This window comes from Amborella trichopoda, chromosome 8, assembly GCF_054954075.1.
Source record: "Amborella trichopoda isolate Santa Cruz 75 chromosome 8, AtrichopodaSantaCruz75HAP2 v2.0, whole genome shotgun sequence".
Classification (NCBI taxonomy): domain Eukaryota; kingdom Viridiplantae; phylum Streptophyta; class Magnoliopsida; order Amborellales; family Amborellaceae; genus Amborella; species Amborella trichopoda.
This window is the reverse complement of record NC_142343.1, coordinates 473,265-486,966: the sequence shown is the minus strand read 5'-3', so window position 1 is coordinate 486,966 and position 13,702 is coordinate 473,265. Positions and strand designations below refer to the sequence as shown.

The 13,702-nt window shown below is 35.1% G+C and overlaps 1 protein-coding gene across 2 annotated transcripts; it reads left to right on the top strand.

Annotated features, from left to right (window-relative positions):
- Positions 1-1,805: 1,805 nt before the first annotated feature.
- On the top strand, positions 1,806-10,902 carry LOC18437957 (HSP20-like chaperones superfamily protein). 2 transcript variants are annotated; one of them, XM_006848153.4, is made up of 5 exons: positions 1,806-1,864; positions 2,346-2,494; positions 2,634-2,682; positions 3,146-3,288; positions 10,349-10,902. In XM_006848153.4, exons 1-5 carry the CDS (start codon positions 1,816-1,818, stop codon positions 10,433-10,435), a joined length of 477 nt encoding a protein of 158 aa, XP_006848216.2. In that variant the 5' UTR covers positions 1,806-1,815; the 3' UTR covers positions 10,436-10,902. The 2 variants fall into 2 exon arrangements, with proteins under 2 accessions (XP_006848216.2, XP_088729194.1); XM_088873068.1 differs by lacking the exon at positions 3,146-3,288.
- The last annotated feature ends 2,800 nt before the right edge of the window (positions 10,903-13,702 follow it).

Genomic DNA, 13,702 nt, shown 5'->3' with positions numbered 1-13,702 from the left:
ATGACCCCCCCCCCTGATTTTGTAATGCCTTATATTTAATCTGATTCCTTGCCAAAGGTTGTATAAGACGTGTTTATGTAAAACCTCTATTGTTTTTTAATAAAATGGTCAGGGACTCAATATCTCTACTGATTCACCCAAAACAATGTATTGAACACACTCATTAATTATATCAACAAATAACAACAACAACAACAATAACAACCACCTAAGATATAAGAACATAACCTTTGTATCGGATTGTATTAAACAAAACTTAGAAAATATGAAACATTGGTCCATCTAAATGATGTGTTGTATACAACACTGAAATAACAAAAACCCAACAAATGCGCGATTAAAACTTATTATCATGAACCTCATCCTTAATTGTTAGTTGTTTGAATCCTTAGCTGTGTCTGAATCACTCTAGCTTCCTCTTTGCATCAGTGCCCTTGGTATAGAGAAAAAATAATAATAATTATAGGGCCATTAATCCCTTGCCTCTCAATTTCTTACATAAATGATTTTTTTTCTTGGGACAATAGTTTAGCTAAAATACTCTGGTAACTATTTTTTCAGGAATTCACTTTTTTTGGGGAATATATTTGTATTGGAATATGATGTTAATTTTTGAAAAAAAAATCATAAATAAAAGTTCTTGATCTAACCTATCTCAAAACGAAAATTCAGAAGTTTCAAGAAAGTTTGAAGATGAAGACAAAAAAGGTAAAACTAAATTTCTATAACAAGCCATAAAAAGACATAAATTTTTGAAAAAGTTTGAAAACACTAAGAGTTTTTGTCATATTTCACGAATTTAAAATTATTTTAAAATTGATCGTTTAATCGGTTTTCAATTTAGTCTCAAAACCTTGATGGTAAATGCAACTTTGGCATTGAAAATCCCATGATGGCTCAAAATTTATTTTACCTCTAATTATAATTTTTGAAACTAAAAAAATACTACAAATTTTACAGATATTTGATCACTTGAAAATGGACTGTTCATATAATGTGTTACAAAATAAGCTACTTTTAGTACTTGGAACCATTTTTTGTCTTTTCACATCTATAATGGTCAAGATCTAGATGTTCAATTTGAGGGCTTTTCTATACCAGAATTATAATTTCTAGTGAGATTTGAAGTGTAGCTTTACTTTTTTCCATAAAGATCTAGACCTTATTTTAATACTTTTCGTGAAATACGTTTATATAAGGTGTCAACCTTATATTATTAAAGCAATTTGATAAGGTGTCATCCAATTTGATCATATTGACCTCAAGACACCTTAAGACGCGTGGATATGAAGAAAAAGAATTTTAAGTACTAAAAATAATATATCTTGTAATTATTTATTTTTAAAATTTTTAAGTGTCTATAGATCTATTCAATTTATACTATTATAAATTTTATAATTAAATAAAAATAGATTTTCAAAGTCAAAGTTTCTAAAACTAAAAATGCCTCTTTAGACAAATTTTAAAGACAAAAATGTCTAACTATTTGCATGTAGGTAGGCCCATAAAAATTTGTTTCAAGGCCAAGCCGCATAAGCAAAGTGCTGCAGGGGTAACAAAGCGGAGGCTCGGCTGGACCCGGACCCAAAAAGGAACCCGGACCTGGACCTCACCTGCCGGGTCAAATTTTTGGATCTATACCGAGACCCGGATCGGGTTATATAGCATTGAGTCCCGAGTCAGGTCGGGTCCATTGCGCTCCGGTCGTCCGGTTCATTACCGGTTATATACTTCCGAATTCAATTCCTTGGCGCTTAGACCCTGCATTGTTTCCTAGCGAGAGATAGAGAGAGAGAGAGGGGAGAGTTCATCTTAATGGCGGAGAAATTGGCACCCGAGAAGCGTCACAGCTTTGTTCACCGCGGTTTGTCCAACCCCAACTTGCTCTCTCTCTCTCTCTCCCCCTCCTGTTTTGACTGAATTTATATTAGAATTGGGTATTTCGCATTTTGATTAGGTTTTCTGGTTAGGAACTTCTTCGTTTTAGTCTCGTTTACATGAATGAAACTTCTCTGCATTTGTAAGGTTAAGGATTCTATCAATCAGCTATTTTAGTGCTGCATTTGCTGGTCCTTTTTTTGTTAGGTTTTATGGATCCAATTGGTCCTTTTACTCTTTTTTCTCCAGAAGAAAAACGTGCTTCATTCTTGCTTTTTTTTTTTTTTTCTTTTATTTCCGATGTATTTATTATTCCAATTGGGTTTCCACTCTCTCTCTCTCTCTCTCTCTCTCTCTCTATTATTATTTTATTTTTCTGTTTTTTTCTTTTTTTTGTTAAGGGTTTATGAATCCAATTGGGTTGTAATCATTCTTGTTATTTGATTTACTGTATTTTATTGATGCAGGGCAGAAGGTGTTTGAATGGGATCAGACGCTTGAGGAGGTTAACATTTACATATCACTTCCACAAGGTGTTCCAACCAAGCTCTTTTTCTGCAATGTTCAGCCAAAACATCTTGAAGTTGGGATCAAAGGAAACCCTCCCTATCTTAATGTAAGGATATTCCTTCTTTTATTTTGATTTTTTTGAGAATTTTTTTGATGGGGTGGTTTATAATTTGCAATCTGCTTACTTCTCTTAATTTTGTTGAATTCTCTTCATTGTTGATTTCACTGTTTTTCCTGGTTTTCAGCATGACGTTGCCTCTCCTGTGAAGGTCGACTCATCATTCTGGACTTTAGGTTTGCATAGCTCTGCCCAATTCTCACTTCAAAGCATATGATTCATTTGTACTATTGTTTTGATATTATTATGTTTTTTTTGTTAGTTCTTCTGAACTCTGGGTTTGATTGCTATTTGCCATAAAATCTGGAACGCCTGGTTGTGACACCCCAATTCTTGTTTGTGGATGGAATGTGGCCAACATGGTTGTGACAAATTTGGTAGAAGTTTGTCAAAATGTCAGAGAAAACATTTGACATTTTGAGAGAATAAATATTACAAAATCTATTCTGAAACTGAAACTTAGTCCTTGGCTTGCATCGCTTCATTTTATGGTCTTGTTATAATTTTCCCGCTGGTAAAAATGTTCTCTAATTTGGGGTTTGTTTTAATTTTGTCAAACTTCCCCAAGAATGGCATCAACTCATTGTTTTCTTCTCTTGAAATTTTCTGTCATCTTCATTTTATCATTCACTACAACAGAGGATGGAACCATGCACATAACCTTGCAAAAGAGAGATAAAGGACAGACATGGCCTTCTCCTATACTTGGCCAGGGTGAACTTGATCCTTATTCTGTAGATGAGGAGCAGAAACGCCTTATGCTACAAAGGTTCCAAGAAGAGGTGATCTTTGACTTACCACAGCTTTTGTAATCAACGGCCAAGTTGGTTTGTAAATGTTAGCACGATCTAGAATTTCATATAGAATTATGAAATGATATTCCATAAATATTCTTATTTGTTTTCTGCTTTTCTTGTTCCGACATTTGAATTGTGGTACGTTTCCTTTACATGCTTCTCCAGTATTGTTGTGTATCGCGAGTGGAGGTTATGCACGAAAATTATTTGAAAGTAGTGTCATGCTATCGTGATCTATATTTTTCTTAATATCATCTTTCCTTTTTGCCAACATTAAATTCACATATTTCTTTTGATTTGTGGTTTCTTGTCTTAAATGAAAGTAGAATTGGTTTCATCAAGAGTTTTAGGTTTATGCTACTGCCACTACTATATCGGCATGTGCCATTAATGGATCTGACATAGGGAAAATCTGATAGATGTGTTAGGAGATATCTTGGGTTTCTGCCCTTGAGAGTTAGCAAAGACAGAAAGTCATAACGATCGTGCATTTTAATCAGAATGATCATTTTACACCTGTATCCTGAAAACTTGTGTATTGCATATGCACTCTCCTCATTACAAGGGTGTACATCAGCAATGTAACCTCTGCCATGAGACCTATTAATGAAAGAAGAAAAACGAAAGACAGAAAGAAATAGCCTGCCTTGATATCTAAGACTTGCACACCAGTTGCCTCAGTTTTGGTTGCAGTTAGTCTTTTTTCCATTCAGATGAAAAATAAAAAATTTGATATGGTTTTCTATATTTTATGATATTTTAAACTGTTAATGAAATTTCCTTAGGAATAAGTGATACTAGTGACTTGTTAGCTATAAAAAGTTCTACCAAGTCGTTTTTGTGTCCTTGAATTTCAGTTTAACTTGTAAGCTTCTATGTTTGCAATTTCTGGTTTGTAGATGGTTCAACTTCAACTCAGTTCTTTTGTAGAATTGTAATCAATGAAATTTTTTTATTGAAGAAAACGGTAGCACAACTGGCCTTATTAGATTTTAACATAAACTTTACCAACGACCATTCTTCTGATCCTGTTTGTTTGGTTATTAGGGTATGATTGGTGTAGGAATGATAACATTTGCTTCTTTCAAGGAATTAATGCTGTTTCTTTAATCTTTACCTATGAATATTCACTCTTGCCATTTGGCTATAAATTCCTATGGAGCTTACTCTCAACCACCAAAGCTGGCATGGTAACAATGAGGGATGGGGAATGGTTACAAGAGAAAATAGTGGGCACTCTCCTCTCATGGGAGAAAGACACCTCGTAAAGCTAAAGAAGGTCATAATAGTGTGTGGAACTCTGCATTTAGGGGACCTCTCACAGACACAGAGCTACCTCAATTCCTAGCCCTCTCCTCCCTTCTACAATCCATTTTCCTGTCCCTGGGCCCATCAGGTACTTTCTCAGTCTCTTCCTTTACCGCACTCTTCAATACCCCTCCTCTTTGCCTCCCCCGCCCCATTCAATTGCAGCGAAGGCTTGGCGGTCTCTCATATCCCCTAAAATCCAATTCTTCAGCTGGGTGGCCTCATCCAAGAGAGGCCTTATGCTGGATCAGCTCCAAAGAAGGGGCCTGCCCTTACCTAACCGGCGCATTATGTGTTCCGGCGAGGAAGAAACCAAGCCCCACCTATTCATCCATTGCGAGGTTGTGAGTTCTCTTTGGAGCGACTTTCTACAGCTCTCCAGGTGGTCCTGGGTGACCCCCCTCACCATCCGACAACTTTTCAGAACTTGCCTTTCACCTCCATGGTCGAAATCTGGCATCCTCCTTTGGCATGCTTCTGTGGCATCCACACTTTGGGTCTTATTGTTGGAAAGAAACAATACATCTTCTGGTGGGAGAGAGCTTCCATCGACACCCTTTGCGAGAAAATCAAACCACTTCTGGGCCAAAAACAACGTTGTGTTCCAACATTTCTCTCTCGGACTTCCTTACCAGTTGGCAAAACCTGTTATATCTCAGAACTCCTTGCATTCCCCGAGCCTCTCTTTGGAGGCCACCTGAGTTGGGACAGGTTAAGTTCAACTTTGACGGTACCCAGGGCCTTCAGGGATTGGAGGCATTTTTAGAGACCAGGATGGTACCACACTGTTCGCTTTCTCTTGTTTCATTGGCAACACCAATTCTGATATGGCGGAGGCAACTGCCCTCCTTGAGGGACTACGCCACTTCAACCTTTCCTGGGGCCCTACTTTGATCGTGGAAGGGGACTCGAAGAACATCATAACCTGGGCTTCTAGGACCTCCCCTTTCGTTGGTGCCTAGACCACTTTTTCGATGAGATCTTTCATCTCACTAGAGACCTACACATGGTTTGGAGACACACTTAGACAGAAGCGAACGACACAGCAGACGCCCTGCCAAGCAGGGTGCCTCTTTACAGCATCCCCAAGGATCTCTTACCCACCTTCTCCAGCACTGGAGACCTGTTTTTTCGTTCAATGATCTGTTTCTCTATTCTTTGGGATGTATAGCACTTTTTGGACCCCTTAATGGGAATCTCGTTATACAGCTGCTCTCCTTTTGGGGATGCACATCTTTTTGTATACTCTTTACTCAATACAACAGTTAACATTCTCAAAAGAAAGAAAGAAAAAAAAACTAAAGAAGGTCTTGTAATATTCCAGGAGGATGCCAAGTGAAAGCGAGGTCCTTCATCCTCATGGCTTCTCCAAAATTATCTCTGGAGCCTTTCAAGGCTGCCAGTCACTGATTGCTTCTAGCAAAGCAGCATGAATAATTCCAAAATTATTGGCTGCTCCTTGTGGGGAAGGTCGTTACCCTTTAGGGAGTAATATGCCTCATGAATGATTCTAGCATAGGATCTGACCAAACCTTACCTGGACCACTAATTCATAACAGAAGACTAAGATGGTCCTAAACACAGTGTTACTTAGACACTTAACATGAGCGTTGGTATCATGTGTCGACACTTAGACACATGTTGACGTTCATAGATACGGGCCTAACATGACAACCATATGTATCAGGTGATTTTATTGGTTTTTAGTATGGATCAACACTTTATAGTTAACACAATTTTTACATATAAGGCTTCTCATCTTTGACGGTAGAGTAGACTCTTTTACCATAAGAGGTCTCCATATCAAATCCCATTGAGTGCCTTCTTTTTTAAAGTGTGTTTTTAAAACATAACCACATGGGCCAAGATTGAAATATCTGAGGTGTTAAAGGTTGGATGGTAGGGGCTACCATTCAGCATATTACACGCACATGTACACTATGAGTAAATAATTAATTATATAATATATAGTTATTTACTATGAGTAAATAATTAATTATATGCTATAAATATAGTTATTTACTAGGAAAGTTCCTTAATAAAAAATGCCTCAATCAAAAGTTTTCAAAGAATTATTTGGGGCTGCCATTAAGCAAAGCAAACATACATGTACACTATGAGTAAATAAATAAGTATATAATATAAATATAGTTATTTACTATGAGTAAACAATTAATTATATATTATAAATATATAGTTATTTAATAGAAAAATACCTTAATAAAGAACATGCCTTAATCAAAAGTTGTTAAAAGAAATATTGATCCTTGTTGATGTTTTGGTCGCATTTGTTCTCCCATGACGTTCGAGGATCGAAAATAAATTTTGGTCACGTGTCTCGGTGACGTTTTGCGTTGTACTCCTCTTTAATCCATCAATACAATGTTAGCAGCATCAAAAAAAAAAGTTGTTAAAAAATCATTTGGTCTACCACTAAGCGAAGTTTATTACGAGTAAATAATTAATTATATACTATAAATATAGTTATTTATTAGAAAAACACCTTAATAAAAACACATTAATTATATTTCAAAAAACAAAAACATGTTAATTAGAATTTTTTAAAGAATCACTTGAAAATATAATATATAAACAAGCAATTTGTCATCTTACATAAAATAGATTTATTTTTCAAGTTTAATATTTTCATATTTATTTTTATTTATTATATGTAAAATTATTATACTTACAAAACTGGATCATATAAAAGCCAAATCTACATTTTCCTAGTTAAAAAGGCAAAACAATCATCATGTAAATACTGTAAGGTTATCTCAGGAGATAGTTTGACTGTGAAACATAAGCTCATGATTATGGATGTCTCCATTAAGAGATGGAAGAGGATTGACATTAATGGGTGTCCAACAACTAGGTGGTGGAAACTTAAAAGGGAGAAAATAGACTTATTTAAGAGTAAATTGATGAAAGAAGGAAAATAGAATTTTTGGGATGAAGTTAATGTTATGTGGAACAAGATACGTAATTGGATTGAGAAAGTGGCAAAAGAAGTATTAGGAGAATCTAAAGAGAAAAAACTTTCAAATGAGGAAACTTAGTGGTGGAATGATGAGGTTCAAAACACTATTAGCGAAAAACGATCATATTACAAAGTTTGCTAAGGAAATAGAAATTATCAGAATTTAGAAAAATATAGAAATGTCAAAAGGAACTCTAATGAAATGGTAAGGTAAGGTTAAGGCATACGACGATATATACAATAAATTGGGAGACAAGAGCAGGTGAAATAGATGTCTTCGAACTAGTAAAAATGAGAGAGGAAGTGTAGGGTCCTAGATCATGTCAAACACATTAAGAGTGAGGATCAAAGGGTATTGGTGAATGATGTTGAAGTCATTAAAAGGTGGAGAATCTATTTTCAGAAATTGTTAAATGACGACTACTCTGGGGATTAGCGTTAGGAGGAACCATTGACATACATGAGAGACAACTACTCTGGGGGTTAGCGTTAGGAGGAACCATTGACATACATGAGATTGGAGGTTATAGTTATAGATACTTTTGTAGGATTAGGATATCTGAAATGAAAGAAGTTTTGAAACATATTAATACAGAAAATGCTTTAGAAACATATGGGATACCAATGGAGGTTTGGTAGTGCATGGGAGAGATTGGCTTATTTTGGTTGACTAAGCTATTCAACAAGATTTTGAGTGCAAAGAAAGTACTAGAGGAATGAAGGAAAAGCATTGTGGTACATACAAGAAAGAAGACATACAACGTTGTACAAATTATCGAGGGCTTATGATTCACACTATGAAATTTGTGGGACAAAGTGAGCAACGACTAAGACATGGAATGAGTGTATTAGAAAATCCGTTTGGATTTATGCCAGGGAGGTCAACCATTGAGACTGTTTTCCTATTGAGGCAATTGATTAAGAAGCTAAGATAGAATAAAAAAAGACTTTTATATGGTCTTTATTGATTTAAAGAAAGCATACAATAGGGTACTTAAAGAGATAATTTGTAGGTGTTGGGAAAAAAAAGAGTCTCAAGAGGATATATTGATATAGTTAGGGATATGTATGAGGGAGCGCTAACTAAGATGAGGTAGACAACTGAGTTTTTAGTGATAGTAGGTCTACATCAGGGGTTAGCATTGAGCCCATATTTCTTCGTTTTGGTTGTGGACAAGTTAACTAGCATGTATACGATGGGGTCCCTTGGTGTATATTGTTTGCGGATGACATAATTTAGATTGATGAGACTAGAGACTGTGTAAATGTAAAGTTAAAATTTTTTAGAGATGCTTTAGAAGTTCATCATCATCATTTTAGCCTTTTTCCAATTATTTGGGGTCGGCTACATGAATCCTAGTTCTCCATTCTGCTCTATAAATGGCCATAATCCTCAGTAAGGTCATAAGTCCCCATATCTTTTCGGATTACTTCCAACCACATCCTTTTGGACCTACCCCTTGCCCTTTTCAGTCCTTCCACTTGATCTCACTCGTACAACCGAACAGGTGTTGTTCTTGGTCGGTGCCACACATGGCCACCCCACTTAAGTTTACTCTCTCTCATTTTATCGCCTATTGGTGCCATGCCTAAATTCTCTCGAATAGATTTATATTGGAGAGATGCTTTAGAAGTTAAAGATCTTAAAATTAGCCAGACCAAGATAAAATATATGGAACGTAAGTTTATTAATAATAGTGGTAGAAATGAGGAGTGAATTACAATTGATGGCCAAGAAGTTCCTAAAAAAGATTATTTTCAATATCTTGGGTCAGTAAGTAATGAGAAAGGAGAGATTGAGGAAGATGTTGCTTGTAGTATTAGAGTTGGGGGGACAAAGTGGATATGCGCTTCTGGAGTCTTATGTGATCCTCGCAAAGTGGGGACATTGTCAATTTTTGGAGTCTTCTTTTTATAATTATTTTATTAAAAAAAACTCTTATGTGATCCTCTCATACCTAAAACAAAAAAAAATTGTTGGGCAGTCAAAAAACAACATATCCGCAGAATGTGTGTATGTGTGTAAACAACATATCCATAGAATGTGTGTGTGCATGTGCATGTGTGCATGTGTCTTTGTGTGCGTGTTTAAGTGCATGCAGGTGTGATACATTGGTTATACCAATTATGTGAAAAGAGTGACTATTGACAAGAGGTATGTGCTTGTTTCCCATCTTCACTAGTGGGTGGGTCTCTGTAGGGTGATGAGGAACTGCTCATCTGAATCCCATTTGCACAACCTAAAGTGCAATGGCCTAGATTTTGCCTTGAGTAGTAATTTTACGTCCTGCATCTGTCAAAGTGAGTTGCCAGAGAAGATGCATTGATTCTGATGTTACTGCTCTTAAGTGCATCAGAAGCTGTTCATGTTTGAACTAAGAATGGTTGCATGAGATCTGGATTCTCTTTGCATCATAACCAGCGCTCTTAGCTTTTAAGAGTTTTAAGTGTACGTGAAAGGTGAACAGTGCTACCCAAAAAAAAAAGTGCGTGTTGTGTGTGACCTTAATGGAGGCTTTTATCCTTTGAAGGCAATTTTATAACCTGACTTCAATTGTCAGAACTTGGGGACATTTAATATGGCAGATTTAAGCTGGAAACCCATGCAAGCGTTTATGACTGAGTGATAAATTGAAAATCTGAGACTGATTTTTGTCTAAATGAATAAATGTTATTATAAACTACTGACACAGAGTGAAATTATACCATCCCTCCATAGATTTCTTATCTGATTCTAAATTCAAATTATCGGTTTTGTAGAACCCAGGTTTCGATTTTTCACAGGCGCAGTTTACAGGAACTTGCCCTGATCCACGGACATTCATGGGTGGGATACGGTCGGGATGACGATGATCTGCTTCTATCCAACTTTACCGGTACGGATCTTTGTGATTGGAGCAAAATAATGAGTTTGGTGTCTATATTATGACTTTGGTGTACAATATTACCTTAATGTAGTTGAGGAGGAGAATTCTCGATCTTGTATTCCCCCTCCTTTATCGTTTTCTCTTATTTTTTGTTTTTTGGCCTAGATTTTTAACTGGTGGTTAATTGATTGGGATCGTATGCAGTAGGCCATTTACCTTTTGTACAAGAAGGTTCCAATCACCCATGACCGTTAGATGTGAAATTTGACTCTTGGGACGTGTCAAAGTTCAAAAATTTTATTTTGAACTATGAGTCTAGTCAATAGGATTGTCCTAGTTTATTGATTTCACATCCAACAATTACGATTGATTGTCCGTGTCTTGTACTAAAAATAAATGGTCGTATATTATAGTTTTCTTAGTATATATATTGATTGACTTGGTCCATGGCCTTGCTCATGAATGTCTTTTAGGTTGAATGTTCTCTCTCTCTCTCTCTCTCTCTCTATATATATATATATATATATATATATATATATGTGTGTGTGTGTGTCTTTTTGGTTGGGAGTGTATATGATGAGATCGTTTATTTTTTGTACAAGGAGTTCACAATGACTTTTAGCGAAATCCAATAGATGAAAGTGTGTTACAACACTAGAGAATTTTTGTTTTGGACTTTGTGCCAAAGACTGACACATCTTCAACCATCCGATTTCAAATCTAATGGTCAATGATGATTGTGACCTTATTGTATCAAACTTTTTGGTTTTTAATAAAAGTTTATAGAAAAATGGTTTGATAGGGTTGCGGCCATATCAAAATAAGTAAAGCCTCATCTCATAACTGATTGAAAATTGCAATTCAAGCACTAAAAATCTTTAGATCTATCATATTGGCTTGAACATTATGGTTGTAACAAAAAATAGGATTTCAAGCTCTAAAAATAATGTATTTTGTAACAAATTGTCTAGGCCATCTATTTCTCCCTAAAAATACGTATTCATAGATTTGCGAGATCTGTATCATTTTTTGAGTTGCAAATTTCATTTTGATGTTGGAAATTGATTTTAGAGCAATCATGATGTTTTTTATTGACGAAAGTGCTTTCCGAACAAGGATTTGAGTTGAGGCTTTATTTTGTGTTTCATAAAGCCCGGACCTTATAGAAACTTCATCCAAGTTTCTGAGATTTCACAATTATATGGCAATGATACTTGAAGAAAGGCAAGTGGAGGGCATTTTTTAAGAAGTGGAGAACAGTCTACTTTCCCAAAGTCCCTATGGATGGATTTGAATTCAAAAGTCCACACCTTCAACCATCAGTATAAAAAAAAGGAAAAATATCTTATAGACCCTCAATTTAAATCCTATGGATAGAATTGAATTCAAAAGTCTACACCTCCAACCAACCAGGAGTATAAAAAAAAAGTAAGGGAAAATAGACCCTCAATTTTCAGCCTTATTTTCCGTTCATTATTTTTCTCTTTCAAGGGACATTAAATTTATCTTAAAGCTATGATGTACTCCTGTGTTCCTCATCTTTTTAACACTTTTTTTTGTACAAAATAGACTGTCAATTTTCTAGTGTTTATAGATGTGTTTTTCTACATTATTTTTGGAGCTTTAAATATTATAATTAAAGATAAAAATAAACTTTCAGGCCATTGCGAATAATTCCAATACCAAACGACATTTTTTGATGTGGTGCACCTTGCTTTGATTGTTTAGGGCCTTAGCCGTATACTAACCACCGTTTTTTAAGAGTCACCCCTTATTTTCACCGACCAACTTAAAGACTGAAAAAACCCCCAATTTTTTACCCACCAATTTAATAGTGAAAATTGCCCTAGCTTCGTTCACTAGGGCCGAACGAACTTAGCCTAGGCTATCAACAAAATTTTGTTGAAATGGTACAAAATTATTCGGAAAGAAAAGAAAAATTTTTGTTTGTTTGTTTGACATATTGTAATCATGATGTGATTATATTTCATCTCAAGTTGATTTCTACTACTATACTCCCCCGTTAAAAAAAGAAAAGAAAAGAAAAAGTAAGTGCACTGATAACTGCTTTCAAATGGGCTATAAAAGCAAACAAATAATTGATTATAACTGCTGCAAATGAGCTATTAAAATTAGAATTCTACAGTGGTGACTAGTGTTTTAAAACCCACCGATCTGAATTAGGAACCAGCCAAGAATGTATCGGTTTTGGGATGGGTTTTCGTAATAGGTCGATCGCCTCCGGAAACCCCCTTTTATATATATATATATATATATATATATAAACTTATTTAATAAATATAGATGAACTTTTGTTTTATTTTTTACTTTTTTTTTGCTTTATGTTTTTTTGGATAGTCAATTTGGATAATCGATCTGACATAGATATGTGGGGTGGATGATCATCCAACCCACCGGTCTGGTTTCCAAACACTATTGCAACTAGTTCATGCCAATTTATCCGAACACCTACCTCGTCATGCTTGCCCAAAAATTGGTTGTGAAAATCTTCTTTTCTAAAACGGCCTAAACACTGTTACAACCAGTGTTCAAAACCATGACTTGGGCCGAGTACTCGGCCCATGCCTCACTCGGACCGGGTACTGGAGCAGCAAAAAATTGTTAAAAAAATAAAAAAAGTGAAAATATATATTAAAGTAAGATTAAACAAAAGACATCTAAATTAGGTTATAAAAGTAGTAAAATATGGATTTTGAAAAATCATTTTGTAATTGAGGGTATTTTTCAAAATAATCCAAAAAAAATGGGAGAATGTAAAAATAAATATTCTTCACCAAAATACTGTCTAATCTTTATTAAAATGATATAAAACATAAAAAAAATATCACAAACAAATCTTTATTTTTTTTATGATTTTTTTGAATTTTTTTATATCCCCAACCAAGAGACCTACCTTGAGGGAAACTCGCGCCAAGGTGGTGAGCTTGAGTACTCGGCCCAAGTACTCCGGAATTGGACCGAGTAGTCAAACAAATTTACAACTTTGCTTTAAAGCATACAACTAAGATTGTGGTATTCTATACCTTCTATTTTTGTTAGGTAATATATATTTGACACAGATAATATCAAAATTTAATATTTTTTTTAAAAAAATATTGAATTTATACCATCCAATTAAAATGAATAATGTAGATAGATGAAATTCTACTTGCACTAGGTAAAGTTGTCAAATCTTATCCTCACTTTTGTTTGTTTAATGGAGCTGTTTGGTCTTTATATTAGATTG